The sequence below is a fragment of the Magnolia sinica genome, chromosome 6, assembly GCF_029962835.1.
Source record: "Magnolia sinica isolate HGM2019 chromosome 6, MsV1, whole genome shotgun sequence".
Lineage (NCBI taxonomy): Eukaryota > Viridiplantae > Streptophyta > Magnoliopsida > Magnoliales > Magnoliaceae > Magnolia > Magnolia sinica.
Genome location: NC_080578.1, coordinates 46,075,135 through 46,097,810, shown reverse-complemented (window position 1 = coordinate 46,097,810; position 22,676 = coordinate 46,075,135). Strand labels below are relative to the sequence as shown.

General features: G+C 39.6%; 1 protein-coding gene across 1 annotated transcript in view; it reads left to right on the top strand.

Moving 5' to 3' along the window:
- Positions 1 to 1,773: 1,773 nt before the first annotated feature.
- Positions 1,774 to 22,676, top strand: part of LOC131248727 (uncharacterized) — a 29,553-nt gene continuing 8,650 nt past the window's right edge. Inside the window, exons 1-6 of the mRNA XM_058249144.1 lie at positions 1,774 to 2,277; positions 2,353 to 2,502; positions 13,180 to 13,237; positions 13,342 to 13,434; positions 13,735 to 13,833; positions 20,936 to 21,027. Coding sequence (XP_058105127.1) covers positions 1,855 to 2,277; positions 2,353 to 2,502; positions 13,180 to 13,237; positions 13,342 to 13,434; positions 13,735 to 13,833; positions 20,936 to 21,027 — 915 coding nt within the window. The 5' untranslated portion in view covers positions 1,774 to 1,854. The remainder of the gene's footprint in view (positions 2,278 to 2,352; positions 2,503 to 13,179; positions 13,238 to 13,341; positions 13,435 to 13,734; positions 13,834 to 20,935; positions 21,028 to 22,676) is intronic.

Sequence of the window (22,676 nt, the reverse complement as noted above, 5' to 3'; positions counted from 1 at the left end):
TCAGTCAGTTAATTCATCTTCAAGTCAAACTGTTAATGACATAGAAGTTGACCAATCAAGTTCTAGTACAAGTGAGCAATGGATCCTTACTCTTGCTCCTGTGGTAGACTCTCAGGAGTTTCAACACCCGGTCAAGGGTTCGAGTATCCATATGTGGTGAAATCCCACTACGGCGTGAGTGTGTGTGGTGTGTGTTCGTGTGAAAAAAAAAACGTACAAGTGAGCAATTAATTTCTCTCAAATCAAAGTTACAAAAACATTTAGAGGAAGAAGAGAGTAATGGAGGTAAGTTAGAAGTGGACAAATATTTGGAGGAATCTTGTGAAAATGTTGATTTAAACTTTGAAATTTTAAGCTGTTGGAAAGTGAATAATTTAAAGTATAGAGTTCTTTCTCAAGTTGCAGGGGATCTTTTAGCCATTCACGTATCTACCATTGCTTTTAAATCCACTTTTAGTACCGAAGATCTTATTGTAGATCAATTTCATAGTTGTCTTACCCCTAAGCTTGTGGAATGCTTAATCAAGACTAGTTACGTGCTTCACCTCTCCCAATTGAAGTCAAAGAAAATATGGTTGAAATTAAAGCTCTTGAATCAGGTATATATTTATTTCATCAATTTGATTTTGCTATATAATTTACTTTTAGGTATTGTATTCGTCTTGATTTTAATAAATTAATATATTTTTGGAGGCCTAACGTCGGTTTGAAGACTTCCATATCGAGTTTACATTTTGCAACATGCTGTTACTCTGCTATGAAGTATATTGTCATGCTTAATTAGACTTGTCTTTAAGCTATTTTATGAGTTTACAATATATTTTAGTTGTCTATTTGACTCATCATTTATGGTGTACAATGTGTCATTTGATTGTTTCCGTAAATGTCTTTTTGCATACCTTACATAAGATCTAGATCATTCATCAAATGGATCACAACACGAATGGACGTGTATTGGATTATAAAAAAACATGTAATTGGGCTGCATTGTAGAAAACCCATAACCGTGGAACCGAATTGGTTTTTATGGTCCGGTTCTGATTCGGTTCTAGGGTGCAAACGGTCCGGTTCAGATTTTCCTGACTCGTCGGGAATGGTTTTGCTCCGGTTTCACCCTGGAACTGGATCAAACCGAACCTTGTGCACCCGCTGATGGTGGCCTTGGCGATGCTACCTAACCCGAATGCAGTTTGGCTGGTGACCCGAACATCAGCCAGGTAGCTGATGTCAAAGCTTTGAGGGACCCACCATGATGTTTGTTTTTTTATCCATGCTGTCTATCCATTTTTTCAGCTTATTTTAGTGTATGAACTCAAAAATGAATCAGATTCAAATAAACAGGTGGACCATACTATCAGAAGACAGTGTTGATTGAACGTCCACCGTTAAAAATATCATAGGAATCACTGTACTGTTTGTTTTCCATCAACTCCTTGGTAAGGTCACACAGACAAAGCTGTAAGAAAAAAAAATCAAATATCAGCTTGGTCCCTATAAAGCTTTCAACGGTAACCTTGAATCCTCACTATTTCATGTGAAGTCCACCTGATAATTTGATCCACCTCTTTTTTGGAATCATGCCCTAGAATTATGTATAAAAATGGATGGACGGCGGGGACAAAATACATGCGCCATGACGGCCCCACAGAAATTTGACACCAGCGTGTCACTAGCCGAAGTGCGTCCACGTAATCCGCGTTCAGTGTGCAATAGCCTCAGGCCGTGTATCAAAACCCTTTTAAAACCTCTCTATTTCGTCTACTGCGGCCAACGAAATAAAAGCCTCCCTCCTCGAGAAAAACCCCTCAAGAAAAATCAAAGAATCCAATAGCCCTAGCTGCAGCACCATCCGAAATGTTGATCTCGAAGCTGAACTCTCTCCGCCGCTTGAAATCCCTGCCCCACCTTCTCACCTCAAAATCCCACGTTCAACCGTCCTTCTCCCTGTCCCACCTATCGTCATCTCCCCTCCCTTCAGCATCCACCGTCCGATTCATCCGCACGGGCCGCCCCCGAGAGGACCCCACCTTCCGCTACGAGATACCTCCACCCGCCAACTGGGGCATCCGGATCGTCCCTGAAAAGAAGGCCTATGTCATCGAGCGGTTCGGGAAGTACCGGAAGACCCTCGATTCCGGCATCCACCTCCTGATCCCGGTTGTCGATAGGATCGCCTACGTCCATTCTTTGAAGGAAGAGGCGATCCCAATCCCAGATCAGTCTGCAATCACAAAGGACAATGTCAGCATTTTAATCGACGGCGTTCTTTATGTCAAGGTAAAATTTATCTTGTAATTCCGTCGTCGGTTGCGCACGTCTCGACTGCTTTCTTGATTTTGGCCAGCTTTGCAGATAGTTGATCCGTTCCTGGCATCATATGGCGTCGAGAATCCGATCTTCGCAGTCATTCAGCTGGCGCAGACGACAATGCGCAGTGAACTTGGGAAAATTACACTCGACAAGACGTTCGAGGAGAGAGATACTCTGAATGAGAATATTGTGGTATGTTTCTTATTACAGTCCAACAATTGGAATTGCATTCTTATCAACAATATGGTTTGCATGAGATGTCTATTTGTAGTTGCGTTGATTGAATCTTAGGGCCTGTTTGGTTTGTGGGAAAAGAAAAGGAAATAAATGAAAAGAAATCTGTAATGATTATCCAGACAGGGATTCCTGTTGATTGCACGAGCACTATTGAAACATGAATTCCTATGGATTCCATTTTCGGGATCTTGTTTGGATAGCAAGCGGAATTCTCATATACCTCTCGCAATGACCATTTTGTATCTTGTGCATGATAATTTGACGATGGTGTTTGGGTTACGATATCTTTGTGGAATCAGCTATTCCATCGCCATCTGAATATAGTGAAATGTCCTTAATGGGGAAAGTGCCAGTTTTCTTTTCCCACTATCCAAACAGGCCCTAAAGCTCAGTAGATTGAGAATTGTGTGGTTTCACGGATTCTAAGAGTCTGTTTGGATACACTATTGAGTTGAATATGTAATTATTATTCTAATAGAGAGGGAATGATGAAATTGTACTTCATTCCTTGGCATTCATACCGGGGATCTTGAGGCCTGCTTCCTCGTCATTAATAGTACGAAAAATTGCCAACTATTGTCAACTCCTCTATATTAAACTGAATGTTTGCAATTCAATTCAATTGTGCAGCTAAAGACAGCCTATATGTAAGAAAAGAACTAACGTTTTGAGGTCATAGGCAAAATATACATTTTCTTTTATGGTTTTTGTTTTGATTATTTTTGTCTAGAAATATCATTCGCGTGTTTCTTAGTCCAAATTTCGATAAATTGGGCAAGAACATGTTGCTTTGTGAATAAATGTGAGGACCACTAGGGGTGATACAAGTGAGTTCCAAAATACTTGCACCAAGGGTCAACATTGAGCTTGTACATTTTCTCATTGGTTGTGGATGAGGTAACAAGGCATTTGCAAGAAGAGATCCCATGGTGTATGTTGTTTGCAGATGACACAGTTTTAATTGACAAGACAAGGGATGGTGTAAACACAACAAGATTTATGGAGGAGTGCTTTACAATCTAAAGGATTTAAAATTAGTTAGACTAACCTTTCAAAAGAGTAATAATAATAATGATCAAACTAAAATAGAGCATATGGAGTGCACTTTTTGTTACAATGGGAAAGGAAATGAGGAATTGGTTAAGATTTTTTACCAAGAAGTTTCCCAAAATGATTGTTTTGATATCTTGGGTTGATATTCATGAGGGTGGAGAGATTGATAGGATGTTGCCCACATAATTCAAGTTGGGTGGAAGAAATGGAGACATGCTTTCGGCCTTTGGAGTTTTATGTGATTGTTTTGTACCAATTAAACTGAAGGAAAATTTTATAGGATAACTATAAGGCCATGTGTACCTTATAGGATAGAATGTTGAGCTATTAGGGAACAATGTGTTCATAGGATAAGTGTAGTTGAAATGAGGATGTTGAGATGGATGAGTGCAAAGATGATGAATGATAGAATTGGATATGAATGCATTTATTGGAACTTAGGAATAACACCAATATGTAATAAGATGAGGGAAAGTAGACTTAGATGGTTTGGTCATGTGCAACTGGGGACCAAGAATTGTGCTGGTTAGGAGTGAGTTAGTGCAAGTTGAATGCTCTGAAGGGGCAAGGGGAAAGCCCCAAAAGATGCGGGTGGGGGTTATAAGAAGAGACTTATTAATGACTTACGGTCTAACTAAAGTTATGGCCATTGATAGAGTGGAGTGGTGGAAAAGGATTCTTGTAACTGACCCCAATTAGTTGTGATAAGGCTTAGATGATGATGATGATGATGACATTTGCTTTGTGTTAATGCAACAGGATGTGGGCTGTAGAACTGTATGACTCATCTAATAGCTATGGATGTGGGCCATCCCATTGTACGATCCACCTACCTTCTTTTTCATTTATATTTAGTGTTTATATTGGGTTGAGACATTGATTTAGGACTTGTTTGGAATTTGAATATTATCAATGAGGGTTTTTTTTTTTTTTATAATTTTTATAATTTTATTTATTTATTTATTTTTTGTACTTTTTGGTTTTTATTATTAAGGGGAAGAGTGGGGATGTCCAGCCCTAACTCTTTTTCATCTCTTCTCCCAACTTTATCTTCTCTATTTAATCTATATCTATGATTCTAGATGGGATCGGAGCATCCTTGTTATTGATCTAATCGATCTTTCTCCCTTCTATCTTACAATTCCTTTTCGTTTGTTTATTTTTGTCATCTCTACTATGCTGAAAGTCTTTTAAGAAACTTGGGTTTCTTTTCTTTTTGTTGTGCCGGGCCTTCGTAATGGTCCATGCTTGAGAAGGGGATGAAATGTTCGTGGTGATCACCTCTTGTGTGTGGGACGTGTGGGTTGGTTGCCTTCGTTGGATGCCTTATTCATGATCAACGACCTTTGTGATTGGTTGGATTGTGTGGACGTGTTGGCTATTCAAGTGTGGTGTTTATATCGTGTGAAGCATACAAGTTGGGTATTCGTTTTTTGTAAAAGGTTAGTTTGTGTTTGTATAAACTTGCAGTATTTATTCTAATCCCTTATTTCAATGGAGATCAATAGTGATTCAAGAATTGGATTCATAAATCCATTTGAATTTTAGGGGTCTGAATAAGTGTTATTAAATAACTGGAACAAAGTATCTTCAGTGGTCCATATCCATCCAAGTATTTTTTACCACCAAGGGAAAATTAAAATATTGGACCATTGAGAAGCCTGATGAGACCACTAGTACACATGATTAATGGGTGAATCTCCTCATGAAGTTTTACTTCCAGATACTCGTTGTTTTCTTTACTTAAAGTTTTTAGATGTGTATGCTTCATTCACCAATCGGAGATGGGCCATGATAAGTTAGATCTTAGAGCCATTAAATATATTTTACTTGAAAAATTTGGGAAAAGATGTTATTATTGTTACAATCCTTTACTTTGAAAACAATGTGTGCAAATGTTACATTTTTTGAGTTCGCTTCGTTCTTTTAAAAAAGATAGTAAATCTCTTAATGTGGAAGCTGTGCCTATCTCTATTATCATTGAAGAAGACATTATCCAAGTTCTTCCCGCTGCTGACTCTTCCATTTCTACTGTGGCTTAGCTGAAAGTTTACTTACGATGAAAACGGGAAGATAGTGTAGCTAATTGTGATGTGTCATCCACCATATTTTCTTCCAAGCCTAGTGATTTAATGAGTTCTCTAGAGAGGTTTGATGTTCTTATTACCTTGAGAAAAGGTAAGCATGCTTGTACTAACTATCCTATCTCTAAATATGTCTCTTTCTATTGTTTATCTCTCAATTTTCTAATGTCTATCTCTAAATATGTCTCTTTCTAATGTTTATTTCTAAGCCGTACCAGGAAGAACTCTTATATAAGGAATGGTTGTTCTTTATTGGAATAACACTTGAGAGTTAACTAGTCTACCTGCTGGTAAACATGCGGTTGGTTGCAAATGGGTCTACACTATTAAGTTTTATCTTGATGGTACGGTTGAACATTTAAAGGCTCATTTCATTGCTAAGGGATATATTTAGACCCTTGGTGTTGATTATATTGTGGCATTCTCTCCTATTGTCAAGTTGAACTCCTATTCTCAAGAAGTGTTTAAAAAAAGAAAAAAAATTGAACTCCAATTTTGTTATCCCCTATGTGGCCATTAATCATGGCTGACCCCCTTTTCAACTTGACGTAAAAAAATGCCTTTCTCCAAGATTATCTCACCGAGGAGGTCTAAATGGAGCAACCACTTGGATTTGTTACTTAGGGGGAGTCAAACAATGTGTGTAAATTGCATAAGGCGATTTATGGGTTGAAGCAGTCACCACGTGCATGGTTTGACAAATTCAGTAAAGTTGTGTGGAACTATGGCTTTGTTCAAAGTCATGTTGATCATTGTTTCTTTGTACAAAAAGACACCTTGATGCAGGACAATTAACCACTTGCTCTAAAAGCTTGAACTAATAGAGCATGGTGAATTAATCCCTTTATCTCATAGCCTAGGCCTCACATCCATGGGTTAGGTCCTTGGCCGAACCCTCCTCGTGGGCCCTAAATCCATGGGTTCCGCTCCCTTGTGGGTCCCAAATCACATGGGTTCCGCCTCCCACGGGCCCGAATCACAGGGGGGGCTGCCCACCCCGAGTGAGCCCCACATCCCACATAACACTCCACTCGAGCCCAGTGTGAAAATGCCCCTGCATTACACCTCGTCTTATATTGCTAAAAAAAATCTCAGGTCTTATTGTAATTGTGGTATATGTCGATGATATTGTTCTTATAGGAGGTGATAATAGGAGGATTGAGGAACTTAAGAAGTATCTTCAAAGACATTTTCTCATAAAACATCTTGGTCATCTTTGATACTTTCTTGGTATGAAGTTGTCAGATCCAAGGAAGGAATTAATTTTTCTCAATGGAAACACTTTCTGAATTTGCTCACAGAAATACATCTTCTTAATTCTAAGCCTATTAATATATAAATAAATCTGAATCACAAACTTGTTGGTAATCAAGGAGATGTAGTTGAAGACCCAGGAAAGTATAGAAGATTGGTTGGGGAACTTATCTATTTAACTATCACTTGGCCAGACATATCTTATGTTGTGGTTGTGGTGGGCTAGTTTATGAGTTCTTCGAGGATGCCTCACATGGATGCAGTTGTTTGGAGTATGTGGTATTTTAAAGGAGTGCCAAGACAGAATTCTGTATAGATGGAACAATCATCTTTAGATCATAGGGTACTCTGATGTAGACTGGGTAGGTTCTTTAACAGATGGCCGGTTTACTCCTTGGTTCTGCGCATTTTTGGGAGGAAATCTAGTCACGTGTTGCGGCCTGATTAAACATTGAAGCAAAATATGGAGCCATGTCTCATGCTACTTGTGAATTAATGTAGATCAAGAAACTGTTACAAGAAATGGGGTTTGCAGTGAATCTACCTATGGAGTTGTTTTGTGATATCAAGCAACATCCCATATTGCAAACAATTCGGTTTATTATAAAAGAACATATTGAAGTCGAATGTCACTTTATACATGATAATGCCTCTAGTGGTGAAATCTTTACACCATATATCTAGTCTCAGGGTCAATTTGTTGATGTTGTCACCAAGGCCATTCTTTACAGTTAGTTTACACACATATACTTCAAGCTTGGCATAAACAACTCTTAAAAAAACCACCATTTATGTACCGGTTTGAGTTAACACATGAGAATGTGGGCCGTACATCTGTATGACCCACCTAATGCATGTGGATGTGGGCTGTCCCACTATACAGCCTACTTAGCTTCTCTCTCTTTTATATTGGATTAGGACATTATTTTGGGACTTTGTTGGAATATGGACAATATTAGGGAGGGTATTTTTTATACTTTCTTGTTTTTATTATTACTATAAAGGGGAAGAGTGGGGATGTCCATCCCTAACTCTTTTTCCACTCTTCTCCCAACTTTCTCCTCTCTTTTCTGTCAAAGGAAATATCAATCTACACAGATTCTGACTTCTGATTCTGATTCTGACTTTACTGATTTACTGATTTATCGATTTAGCAGATTTCTGATTTACATGATTCTGACTAATATCTACAGATTTGATTAATAGCGATTCTGACTAATATCTACGACTTTGTGATATGAAGCTTATACTGATTTATTCCTTCCTTAATTAGGATATATTAGCTGAGTACAGTATATTTAGATAGATGTATATATGGTAGGGGCTGAAGATCAGCTTGTATTTCTTCCCTAAATAGCTTGTAATCTACCTATATAATGGGCAATTGTCAATGAAGAAAGGCAGACTTTTTCAAAAGGACTCTAAACTATCATGGTATCAGAGCTATAGCTCTAAATTTCCATTTGTCTCGTGCTCTCAAGTTTCTTAGTCTCGATTATTCTTGTTCTAGTTCTGTTGACCTCATGTCTTCCGATAAGTCTGATGTTTCTTTGATTCGTTTCAATGGCAAGAACTACTCTGCTTGGGCGTTTCATTTCAGGATTTTCGTCAAAGGTAAGGAGCTGTGGGGACATGTTGATGGCAGTAACCTAGCTCCTGACAAAGACAAAGACAAAGACCGACACGCCAAGTGGGAAGTCAAGGACGCACAAGTTATGGCATGGATTTTGGGATCCGTTGAACCCAACATCATCTTGAACCTTCGATCTTCTCAGACTGCAGCTCAGATGTGGACATACCTGAAGAAGGTCTACAGTCAACAAAACACTGCTCGTCGTTTCCAGCTTGAACATGAATTGGCCACTCTCCAACAGGATAGTCTTTCTATTTCTGATTTTTACTCTAGATTCACTAATCTTTGGGCTGAATACACTGATATAGTTTATGCTGACTTACCATCCGAAGGTCTTAGTTCTGTTCAATCTGTCCATGAAACTACTCAGAGGGATCAATTTCTAATGAAACTAATGTCTGAATTTGAAGGCATCAGATCCAATCTTATGAACCGAGAATCTGTCCCCTCCTTGGATACATGCCTAAATGATCTTCTTCGCGAGGAACAGCGCCTTCTCACTCAAACCACCATGGAACAACGACGATCTACATCTGTTCCTGTAGCCTATGCAGCACAAGGCAGGCCACGAAGCAGGGATATGAGCACCGTTCAGTGCTTCTGTTGCAAGGGATTTGGTCATTATGCTGCAAACTGTCCCCGAAAATTCTGCAACTATTGCAAAAAGGATGGCCATATCATCAAGGAATGCCCAACTCGACCCCCCAAGAAATCGGAGACAGCATATACTGTCTCAGTTGGCTCTTCTAGTGCGGGTAGTTTGGTGAATACAACACAAAGTGCTCCTGCTCCTGCTCCCGTTTCAGTCCAACCCGTGACCCCTGACATGATTCAACAAATGATCATTTCTGCATTTTCAGCTTTAGGACTCTCAGGTAAACCCTTCACTACATCATCTCCTTGGTACTTTGATTCCGGGGCTTCCCATCATATGACAAACAATGCTGCTTCTCTTACCAATGTAAACAAATATTTTGGAAATCTCAAAATTCATACTGCTGATGGCAATCATTTACCTATCACGGCCACTGGTGATGTTTCCTCCTCTCTCACTGATGTCTTCGTATCTCCTGGTCTTACCACCAATCTTGTGTCTGTCGGTCAGTTAGTTGATAATGATTGTAAAGTAGAGTTTTCTAAATCTGGTTATATTGTGCAGGATCAACAGTCAGGGCGGATGATCGCGAGGGGGCCTAAAGTGGGACGTCTTTTTCCTCTTCAATTTCCTTTGTCTTCTTTTTCTTTGCCTTTTGTCGCTTGTAATTCTGCTCATGTTGATTACCGAGCGTGGCATAAACGTCTCGGACATCCAAACTCTAATGTACTTCATGCTTTATTGAAATCTGGTTTTCTTGGGAATGATGAAACACCATCTCTTAGTGTTGTTCAGTTTGATTGCAATTCTTGCAGACTTGGCAAAAGTAAAACTCTACCCTTTCCTTTTCACACACCGCATGTTGTCAAACCTTTCGATCTGATACATAGTGATGTGTGGGGTATGGCACCAGTCACTTCGCATGCTAATTACAAATACTTTGTCACTTTTATTGACGACTATAGTCGTTTCACATGGATTTATTTCCTTCATTCCAAAGACGAAGTATTTTCTGTTTTTAAGATTTTTCATGCATATATTCAGACACAATTTTCGGCCCATGTCAAAATCCTTCGTTTTGACAATGGGGGTGAGTATATGTCTCATTTGTTTCAGGACTTCCTACAGAATCATGGCATCATCTCTCAACGGTCTTGCCCTTCGACACCTCAACAAAATGGAGTGGCTGAAAGGAAGAACCATCACCTTCTTAATGTGGTTCGCACTCTTCTGTTAGAATCTTCCACGCCCTCTCGATTTTGGTGTGAAGCTCTTTCCACTGCTGTCCATCTCATTAACAGATTGCCTTCTCCCACATTGAACCATGACTCACCTTTCACCAGGTTATTTGGTCACCCTCCAACTTATTCTAACCTTCGTACCTTTGGTTGTGTCTGTTATGTTCATCTTCTTGCACATGAACGCACAAAACTTACGGCTCAGTCAATTAAATGTGCTTTTCTAGGATATTCAGTACAGCAGAAAGGTTTTCTTTGCTATGATCCAAATCTGTGTCGCATTCGAGTTTTTAGAAATGTGATTTTTTTCGAAAATCAATATTTCTTTTCTACCCATCAGGATCATGTTTCTCCTTCATTTTCTGTTTTGCCTATGTTTCCTAACTCTCTTGCAGATCCAGTCCCTTCTAAACCTCTCCTAGTGTATCGACGACGCTCCACCGCCACTTCCCACCAACCTTCAGCACCTCCTGAGCCCCCTCAAGCTTCTTCCCCGACTGCTGCTCCTGTTTCAGCACCTGCACCTCCCTCTCTCCGACTCAGTACTCGGGTTCGTAGACCCCCAGATAGGTTTGGTTTCTCTTCTCCTTCATCCTTCACAGCCACTTTGTCGTCTATTTCTCTTCCTTCATCTTATAAACAGGCAATAGAGCATGAGTGTTGGCGAAAAGCAATTGAAACCGAACTTCTCGCACTTGAAGAAAACCAAACATGGGATGTTGTTCCATGTCCCTCCTCCGTGAAACCCCTTGGCAGTAAGTTCGTGTTTTCTATCAAGCTTAATTCCGATGGGTCCATAGATCGTTACAAAGCTCGGTTAGTGGCACTTGGCAACAAACAAGAATATGGTCTCGACTATGATGAGACCTTTGCACCGGTCGCCAAAATGACCACTGTCCGAACTATACTCGCTCTTGCTGCATCCCAATCCTGGCCCTTACATCAAATGGATGTTAAGAACGCATTTCTCCACGGTGATCTCAAGGAAGACGTTTACTTGAAACTTCCCTCTGGTATGCCCACTTCCTCACCTACTGATGTTTGCAAACTGAAACGTTCTTTGTATGGTTTGAAGCAGGCACCAAGAGTATGGTTTGAGAAGTTTCGATCCACTTTGCTTAGTTTTTCTTTCACTCAAAGTCAGTATGACTCCTCTCTTTTTCTACAAAGGACATCCACAGGTATCGTCGTCCTCCTTGTTTATGTGGACGATATCGTCATCACTGGCTCTGACTTGGAGGCAATCTCTGCGGTTCAGACTTTGTTGAATTCTACATTTCACATGAAAGATCTTGGCCAGCTCACCTATTTCTTGGGTTTAGAGGTGCATCATCAGCCGCACGGTCTCCTCTTGCATCAGCACAAGTATAGTCAAGATCTGGTTCAGCTAGCCGGTCTCACCAACGCTACCTCGGTTGACACCCCCATGGAACTTAATGTGAAATATCGACGTGACGAAGGGGAGCTTCTTGAGGATCCTACTACCTATCGGAAGTTGGTTGGTAGTCTTATCTATCTAACCATTACCCGACCAGACATCTCTTATGCTGTTCATACCGTCAGCAAATTCATGCAAGCACCGAGGCATCTCCATCTATCTGCAGTCCGCCGCATAATTCCCTACATTCTTGGGACACCTACTCGTGGCTTATTCTTCCCTTCCGGTTCTTCACTTCAGCTACAAGCCTATAGTGACGCTGACTGGGCTGGCTGCCCAGACACCAGGAAATCTACTACCGACTGGTGTATGTTTCTTGGTGATGCCCTTATCTCTTGGAAATGCAAGAAGCAGGACCACGTCTCCAAATCATCTACTGAGGCCGAGTACCGAGCCATGTCTGCAGCATGCTCCGAGATCATTTGGCTGCGTGGTCTCCTCACAGAGCTCAGTTTCATTCCCGTACATCCTACTCCACTCCATGCTGACAACACTAGTGCCATCCAAATTGCCGCAAACCCAGTCTATCACGAACGCACCAAGCACATCGAGGTTGACTGTCACTCAATCAGGGAAGCCTATGATCATCAAGTCATCACTCTTCCACATATCTCCACAACTTTGCAGATCGCCGATATCTTCACAAAATCCATGCCACGTCAGCGCCATCATTTTCTCGTTAGCAAATTGATGCTTGTCGATTTACCAGCATCAATTTGAGGGGGGATGTCAAAGGAAATATCAATCTACACAGCAGATTTACAGCTTTACAGATTTACAGATTTACAGATTTACAGATTTACAGATTTACAGATTTACAGCTAATATCTACAGCAGATTTACACAGCAGATTTACAGCTAATATCTACAGCTTTGACTGATATGACAGTTATACAGATTTATTCCTTCCTTAATTAGGATATATTAGCTGTACAATATATTTAGATAGATGTATATATGGTAGGGGCTGAAGATCAGCTTGTATTTCTTCCCTAAATAGCTTGTAATCTACCTATATAATGGGCAATTGTCAATGAAGAAAGGCAGACTTTTTCAAAAGGACTCTAAACTGTCATTTTCTTCTTCTCTCTTTAATCAATGATTCTACACTTTGTCCCGTGATGTCTCATATTTTTTCCTTTTTTCACAAACATGGAACATATAATTATAGGCTTTCTCATTTCTAAAGCAAGATATCGAAATTTTGAAGTAAATGACAACTGGATTATTTTAGTTTGTTTATGCATCTTTTCTCATACTGCTCAATATCTTACATTTTACTATGACAAAAGTAACTTATCTCATTTGCTTTTTGTGAAATCTCATCGGTGTTGCAGAAGTCAATTAATGAAGCTGCAACTGCTTGGGGTCTGAAATGTCTACGATATGAGATAAGTAAGCAACTTAATTTTGATATGTATATTTTCTTGTTGCAATTTGCTATAATTTTCTTGTTGCAATTTGCTATATTATGCCTCACTAGCTCTTCATCTCTTTAGGGGACATATCTCCTCCTCCGGGAGTTAGGGCAGCTATGGAGATGCAAGCAGAAGCAGAAAGAAGAAAACGTGCTCAAGTTCTAGAGTCTGAAGGTATTTTATATATTGTATTAATAATTTTATTGGGATTACCAATTACCAAGGTTTTCAATGTGAAGGGTTGATGTGCTCAAAAACAAAATATGGGGGTTAGAGTTTATTATATTTTATGGTGTCAATTATTTCTTCCATGAAATAGTAAGATTATGATCTTTTTAATTATTTCTTCCGTGAAATAGTAAGATTATGATCTTTTTAGCGATTGCTCTTAGGAAAAATAATAATTTGATTATCCTTCAATAATCTTTGCTTTGCATGAACATAAAATGTGATGGAGATATCATATTTAAACAGGAGAGAGACAGGCAAACATTAATATTGCTGATGGGAGAAAAAGCTCAGTCATCTTAGAATCAGAAGCTGCTATGATGGATCAGGTTAATAGAGCTAAAGGTATTTTCTGCTATTTTTGTCTTCTCAGCATTTATTCATCTTCTTAAATGCTTTAAGCTTGCACCAGTCCTGTAGATTTCCCCTGTTGCTTTGAAAGTCTAATTCTTGGATATGTTAAGAGTGCTCCTTGTCATGGACCTACTTTCCTATACAGATTTGGGGTGATTGTTGCAGATTAGGCTGATTAAAATGGAACATGTGCCTTGTCTCATTACTGTTTCCTGTCAGTGCCTCATGTTATCGCCTTCACATTAGAGTTTCTCTTGCAATATAGTGCAATGCATACCACACCAAGTGGGTGATTTGGCTAGCCATTTGAACCTTATCTTTTATGATCTGACTTCAGTTCTTACAGACCCCACAGAGCTACATGCTGCCAATCTCATACTTCATACGACTAAAAAATTGGTAAACAGACAAACTACCCACATGGGGTTTGGGTGAATGGCAAGCGTCATGGGTGTGCTCCACATGTATGCCAGTTCGATTCCCCTCCATGGGATTACCTGATGCACGTGATTTGCGGGTGAGCATCTGCAGGGAATAGTCTCGCCTTAAAATGGGGCGGGGACACCTTGGTGTCATAAAAAAAATGTTAAACGGACGCTTTGTCAAAGAAAGTACCATTTCATGGAGACAACAAAGAAAAGAATTATACACTACTCATTACTCTAGGATATGGTTTTGCACATTAAATGAAAAACTTTCTACAACAAGAGAATCAGAGTGGGCATGTAGTTATAAGTCTTGTTGAAAGAAATTGCAAGGACCAAGACATTTACATAAAAGTACCTCTCTTCCCCATGAACCACTCCATTACTATACATCAATCAAGTCATTGTTGTGCTACCTATTTATAAGAATAAAGGAGACATAGAGCTACGCTAATTATCATGGGATTAAACTTATGGGCCATACTATGCAATTTTGGGAGAGTGATTGAGCAAAGACTTAAGGCATGAGACGAACGTATCAGAAAATTAGTTTGGTTTCATGCATGTGAGGCAAGGTTTTCCATAACAGTAACTGTGATCCTAACGGCAGTAGCCGTTACCATTACGATGCGGTCCATTACGGGTCATTTTTTCTGTAATGGATGTTATGACCTCGCAACGCCTAATGATTATCACTGTCACCATTATGTAATGGCCTTTATGGCTGATACATAACCGTTTTGGAATCCTCACTGGGAGGTCTACAATTGAAGCTATTTCCTACTTAGACAATTGATGGAGAAATATAGAGGAGGAAGGATCTCAACATGGTCTTTATTGACTTAGAGAAAGCAATATGATAGGATCCCTAAAGAGTTACTCTAGTGGGTGTTGGGTAAGAAAGGATCTCAAGAGGATATATTGACATGATTAAGGATATGTATAAGGGAGTGGTAACAAATGTGAGGACTACTAGTGGAAAGACGAGTTAGTTCTCAATTACTGTAGGCTTGCACTACAGGTCAGCATTTAGCCTGTGCCTTTTTGCATCAGTTATGGATGAGATGACAAGGCATTTGTAGGATGCCATAGTTTTGATTGAACCCCATGGTATATGTTATTTGTAGATGCCATAATTTTGATTAACAAGATAAGGGAGGGCGTAAACACAAAACTAGATTTATGGAGGGGTGCTTTAGAATGTAAACGATTTAAAATTAGTCGGACTAAAACGGAATATATGGAGTGCAATTTTAGTAACAATTGGAGTGAGGATGAGGAGTTAGTTATTTGATTGTTGACTAAGAAGTCTCCCAAAATGACCATTTTTGATACCTTGTGTCAATAATTCATGAGAGTGGAGAGATTGAGAAGGATGCTGCCCACAAAATTCAAGAGAAATGGAGACGCGTCTTTGGAGTTTTTTGTGATTGTCATGTACCACTCAAAATAGAAGGGAAATTTTAGGATAGCTATAAGACCAACCATGCTTTTATAGGACAAAATGTTGGGCAATTAAGGAACATGTTCATAGGATGAGTGTAGATGAAATGAGGATGTTGAGATGGATTAGGGGCAAGACAAGGAAGGACAAAATTAGAAATGAATTTATTTGAGGGAACCTCAGAGTAGCACCAATGGGCAATAATATGAGGGAAAGTGGACTTACATGGCTTGGTCATGTGCAATAGAGACCAAGAACCGCGTGGGTTAAGAGTGAGTTGGTAGAAGTTGAAAGCTCTAAAAGTGGAATGGAAAGGCCTAAAAGGACGTAGATGGAGTTAGTAAGAAAAGACTTGATGATCAATGGTCTAATTGAAGGCATGACCCTTGATAGAGTGGATGACAAAATAGGATTCATGTAGCTGACCCCAATTTATTGTGATAAGGCTTGAATGATGATGATGATGATCCTGGTAATTTCTTTTGCATCGGGTGGGCTGAGAGACAACATTGGTTGATTTGGAGGTGTGCTGATGCAGACATCAGTGGTGCACCCTTTAAAGTGTACCAGAGGAGGAGGCATCGCCGACAGAGTACTGGAGCGGAGGAGTTGATGTGGATGGATGTTGGGTCCATCAGACCCATTTTCTGACGCACTACGAGTGCAGGAGCGGTATGACCATACCCTAACCATAGATACATGGGTCGGATTTCACACCCTATCACATGGGTGTTTTAGTTTTAGGTATTTTTGTTCTTTTTTCTTGTTTTAGGGGCTTTATTGCACCTTCTTTAATTTTTTTTTTGTTATTTTTATTATTTTCAGGGGCTTTAGTGGACTTTTACTTTTTCTATAGCTTATATATACGTTGTGAGAAACCCTATTTTCATTATCATTGAATGAATATAAATTTGTTTCTTTTCTTCCTCTTTATTCAAGAGATTAGGGTTTTAGGATTGACCCTTGGGAGTGTTGAGGATTTCACCTCGATTTCAGGTTTATTTCTTTCTAGATCTTTGAGGTGCAGGAAAAGGTGAGAATCATCTTCCTTTTTTTTTGACGACAAAAAGACCTGTACTTTCTTCATCCCGAACCCTTTATTCTTCACCCCTTTTGTTCCTCTCTGGATATCCCTTTTCTAGTTTGAACGGAAAAGATGGATAGTTAGTCAGTAGAATCAGATCCAAACTTGACTGTGTACTGACTTATGATAGATTTGGAATATCCTCATATCCTAGGTCCTCCCTTTTTACTGTTTACGCTATTTTATACTAAGGAGCATGATCCTGACGGAATGACCTCATCTTTGTGTTGAAATTTACCTAATCCCTTTGATTGGAAATGGTTAGTTGATTCATGTATTTATTTGAATTCTTTAACCTGATTATACATGCATCTAGGATTAGGTCATCACATATCCCTGCATCACGTGCACATATTTAATCTGGCCCTATTATGTAAATTATGATAGGGTATATTGAATGCAGTGTTGGAACTGTGGTCAGATAGCCGTAATTTCAAATATGAAGTGTGAACTATTCATGCGGTTTCACATTTATGCACCATTCATGATCCACAGGGCCCAGGGCCCACACACATGGCTCTGTTTCTGTTGTTGTTGTTGTTGTTTTTTTTTGAATTTGTTTTGGTGTTTTGTCTCTTTGGTTTACTTCATTACCGCATGTTAACCATGATAATTTGGTTTGGTGGCAGCTGTGGTTGTTTTGGGACATTCTTCCTATGTAAAGAGTACTTTTGACATTGATTTAGACCTTAAATTTCATCTTCCTTCGCTATAGTGAGTTTGTCTATTAAATTTGAGGATGAGATTTATCTTGGAAAACGTTGGTAAGATTATCTAATGCGCACCCATCAACTCCACCATCCAGCTTGTGTCTTTGGCATCAATTCTTATTTTATATTTTGTAGATCTGGACCATATCATGTAGGTTTGGGTGTAAAAAATGACATAGGTACTGGTTCTTGTGCTTCCCACCTCCAAAAAAAGAGGGTATGTGGATACAACTATATGTTATTTATTTTTCAGGTCATTTTGCAGTTCTTTTAGAAGTTTAAACTTCGAGTATTTTTAAAAGCATAAAAGAATAGGAATAATCTTCTAAGGGCAGTCCAGTGGGGGGCGAGTGTTTAGGGATGATCAAGGCGGATTCAACTTTCTTTTCTCCTGTCTACTACATGCGGTGGATTCCAACCAACTGGAGCTGGAAGCCCTAAGGAATGACCTTGTGCATTTGAAGCAGTGTGTAAACAAAATCAAAGTTTGTTGTCTTATAATAATTATTTTTATTTCTTTTAATCCTGTTCCCAGAGAAGCCCATGTCCTTGCTGATAGTTTGGCCAAGGAAGGTGTTTCTCAGACTCATTCTTGTAGCGACTCATCCACCCACCATCTTAACGGATATGGTTTTATGCCTTTTTAAATGAATGTTGTTAATTATAAAAAATAATCTAAAAGAAAATATTTTCAGCATTAGTTAATGAGGTGGATTCACCATTTTATTATGTAGTTCAATTCCTGGGGGGATTAAGTTGATTGTGAAGGTGACTTCATGACTGACGAGCAGAAACTTTTTGGGAAGACTCTAACTCGATAAATTGACTCGGTGCCTCTTGTGGGGTCACTGCTTGTTAGGCTTAAGGAATTGCATCTTTTTTATTTTAATAAAATTTTCCTTGATTAAAAAAAATGCTTGGTAGCTATGCAGCAACCAATCCCAAGCCCAGGTAAAGGAGGGTTGATTTCAGGTAGGCAGCCAGTTGCCAAACATCTACCAATCAGTCTTGATCATTCCTCTTTTGAATATTGTGATTGGCCAAACAAGATTTTTAAAGTTGATCCCAAATAAGCTAGGACAAATGTTCCTAAGTATTGCTGGTATTATTGATAATATTGCCGGTATTATTGGTATCAACCTAGGACAAGGCATTGGTGATGGCGACGGCGATGGTGGCTTGATAAAAGAAAATGAATAAGTCAAAATGCTGTTAACCCATTCTCTGATAAAAGAAAATGAAAAAGAAGAAGTGTGAGAAGAAACCACACATTTATTTTAGGGAATTTACAAAAACTACCTACTTATTATAGAATTTATGTTCCTATACCTTTTTCAAAAAAGTTTTCACTAAGCTATCACATTAATTTATCTAATTATCATTAGAATACCTTCCATTAGATTTCTTAACAAAGGCTTGGGTTGGCTGTGCGAGCAAAGGGGTTGACATCTCGAGTCAGCCCCACCATGATGTTTATGTGAAATCCACCCCAACCACCACGCGTGTCACTCCATGTTACGCCCAGGGCCCAAAAGGTAGCCTCATCGGTAATTCAGGTGGACCACACGATTGGAAATAATGTACAAGGCAATCCTCACCCTCCAAACTGTTTCCCTCGATGTGGCCCACATGACTCACGGATGGGCCTGGTTTTTGGGCCCTATGCTTGGTGTGCCATCTAATGGTTGGAGTGGATTTCATATAATAAATTTTTTTATGCACACACCCTCACACCCACACGCACACCACAATGGGTACTCGAACCCATGACCTTAATGTTGAAACTCTTGTGAGTCTACCAATGGGCCATGAGTAGGGACCCTATTTGTTTCCTTTGGTGTGGCTCACCTGGATCACAGGTCAGCTTGATTTTTTGGCCTTGGGCCTAACATGGGATTACACATCTTAATGGTTGTAGTGGATCTCACATACACACTACGGTGGGCCTTATCAAAAGTCAAGAGTGGGCATCCCATAAAATTCCCTTTTTTAATGAGGTCTTAAGACCAACCAGTTGGACCACAGGTTATAGTTCATGTCGATGATAACTTCCAACCAATTAAGTGCATGTGAAATCCAACCCCTCCAATAGGTTGGCCCCACTTGATGATCGTCTAGTGCAAAAGTTAGCCCTACTGACTCATCAAGTGGGCCACACCATATAAAAAATGTCTATAGCCATTGATAAATAGCAAAACACAAGCGTGGTACACTCAATGAGTGCTATTGCTGAGTTTTCCAAAAGGCGGTGCTCATGATGAGGCAATCTATTTGACGGGTTGGATGTCTTACACATACAAAGGTTGGAAGTTATGAGCTGGTTAGACTGTAATTTATAGTCCAACCTGTTGGACTTGAGACCTCTTCTTTTGATATATCAGCGGAAATCTCTGTTTCTTTTGGGAATGGTTGGGGGAGGGACGCCCACTCTTGATTCTTGATGGGGCCCATTGTGATGTATATGTGAGATCCACTCCAACCATTAGATGTGCAATCTCGCCTTAGGCCCAGGGCCAAAAAATCAGCTGATCCGTGATTCAGGTGGGCCACACCAAAGGAAGCAGTTGGGAGATAGATGTCCATCCTTGAATTTTAGAGGCCCACTATGATGATTATATATAACCCACTCTAAGCATTAGATGCCACACCAAAATTTAGGCCTGGGGCTGAAAAATCAGGCCCATCCGTGATTCATGTGGGCCTCACCAAACGAAATTGTTTGGATAGTGATTGTTGTCCTGTACACTGTTTTCAATCATGTGGTCCACCTGCATTACAGGTGGGGCTGATTTTTGGGCCCTGGGCCTAACACGTGGTGGTCAAGGTGGATTTCACAAACATCATGGTGGGTCCGACCTGACCTGTGTTTAAGAAATCTAATGAAAGGTACTCTAACGGTAATTATTTAAATTAATATGGTAGCTTATCGAAAACCTATTTTTGAAAAAAGGCATCGGAATGTACTTCTAAATTAAGTTGGTAGTGTTTTTTTTTTTTTTTTTGTAAAACTCCCTTTTTAATGTCCAATCGGCGTACCAAGATTGTTTAAGGGACAAACACACTCCTCTATTTGAGGAGCATGAGCTATTGTCAGTCTCCAAGTAGCATAATGTGTTCTATGGTGTTATATGTATGTATCATCACAAAAGAGCATCATCTATTTCTTGCATATCATTTTCCTTTCACTCTTTAGCCAAAACTAAAGCAATATAAGATTCCATTGAATCATTTAACCTAAAACACTTCACCCACGGTCATATATGGTGTGAATTATGTAACCACTTTCTCATGGATTGTGTAGTGAATTCTGACTAACCTACTAGAATGTCCATCAGGAACTTCATTCATAAAAATCTAAAAATCCAACCAATACTTGTATTCCTTGGTTGCTGCCGCTTTTCTCTGACAGTCTTATTTTCCAATCTTGCAGGAGAAGCTGAAGCTATCCTTGCCAAGGCGCAAGCAACTGCAAAAGGAATTTCTTTGCTATCTGACTCCATTACAGCAAGTGGAGGCGTTGAGGTGAGATATTTCCTTTCACTTGATTGTGTGTGAGACAATTTAACATAAATCAGTTATTAGTTGGCTTTTATGTGCGTCCTATTCCCTAACCCTTTCTTAGTCACAAGAACATGAATTACTCTTAAATTCTCCATTGTGGCCCAATTTGAACTCATCAGTTCTAGGATATACGTAGCAGATTTGGAACTCAAACTTGATCTCCAAAGAGATTCAATGCAAGAATAACCTCCAATTCAAAGAAAAAGACCATAGAGAGATTCCAACAGTCTTCTAGTAGTGAATCTACTAGAAAGATTGGAAGAAAACTATCTTCTAGTTGATAGAATAAGAATATAAGAAATAAAAGGAAACCACACAAATTTTATTCACTAGCAAAATTCAAATGCCCAACACAGGTGGCAAAAAAAAAAAAAAAAAACTATGGCAGGATGAGGGAAGAAAGTCGGTGGCGAAAAAAGAAGACGAGAGAAGAATGCTTAGGTAGGAGTGTTCTTCAAAATAATCCACATGCTATGCTCGATGATAGCTCCAGGAAAGGAAAAGGGGTTCTACTAGATCGGAATATGGAGATCGTTGTGCGGGCCAGATGAACCTTGGATGACGGTCAAGAGTCAGATCATCAATGGTGCGAAAGGCAGGAGGGAAGGCAAGCTTGTTTGAGTTTCCGATGCTTTTCGTGGAAGGACATCCAGAGGGCTGGGCTCCGATAAACTTCTCCCGCCTTTTGGAGAGTCGGAGTGGTAATGGAGGTTGTCCTGTCGAGGGATAAGGATTGGCTTGAGCGATACCCTTTGGCTAATCAACATGGTCTTCTGAAGGTAGTATCTGATCACGGGTCCACTATTTTAGAGGTGGATGACAAAAACTAGGGTTCTCATCCGTTCAAATTTGAATTAGCTTGGATGGAAGTGGATGGTTTTGAATAGCTCGTTGTAGATTGTTGGTCCTCGTTTTTAGTGATAGTTTTGCTAGATTCAGAATTAGCAAGAAACTGAAAATGTTAAAAGAAACTCATATTGTGGAAGAAAGAGGTCCTGGCTGGGAGAGAAGAAGAGTTTGATAAAATGGCGGAACAAATCCATCAGCTCGAACTTTTAGAAGAAAACAGGATTCTTTCCTTGGAAGGTAGATTGAAAAGGGTTGATTTGTCAATTACATATGCTAGCAAGGCCAGAGAGGAATAAATCAAATGGTGTCAGAGATTGAGAGCGGTTTCGCTCAAGGAAGGCGATAAGAATACCCGCTTCTTTCATGGCATTGCCAATGCTTGAGCTCAGGGCAATAGAATTGCCTCTTTGGTTGTTGATGGGGTTAGTATCACGGATAAGGACATGATATGTGATTTATAGTTTCGTTCGATCAAACTCTGCTTTCTGGTGAGAAATGGGGGCGGCCGAGATTGGATAACCTCCAATTCCGTTGGCTTTCTATTGAGGATGCTGCCTACCTAGAAAGACCTTTCTTGGAGGAACAGGTGAAATTGGCTCTAGATTCTATGTGTGGGGCCAAGGCTTTGAGCCACATTGGTTTTCCAATTGCCTTTTTATAGAAGTTTTGGCATATTGTGAAGAAAGATTTTGTTATGGAGTTCTTGGAGCAGGGTCATTTATCTAAAGAATTTGGGGCATTGTTTATTATGTTGATCCAAA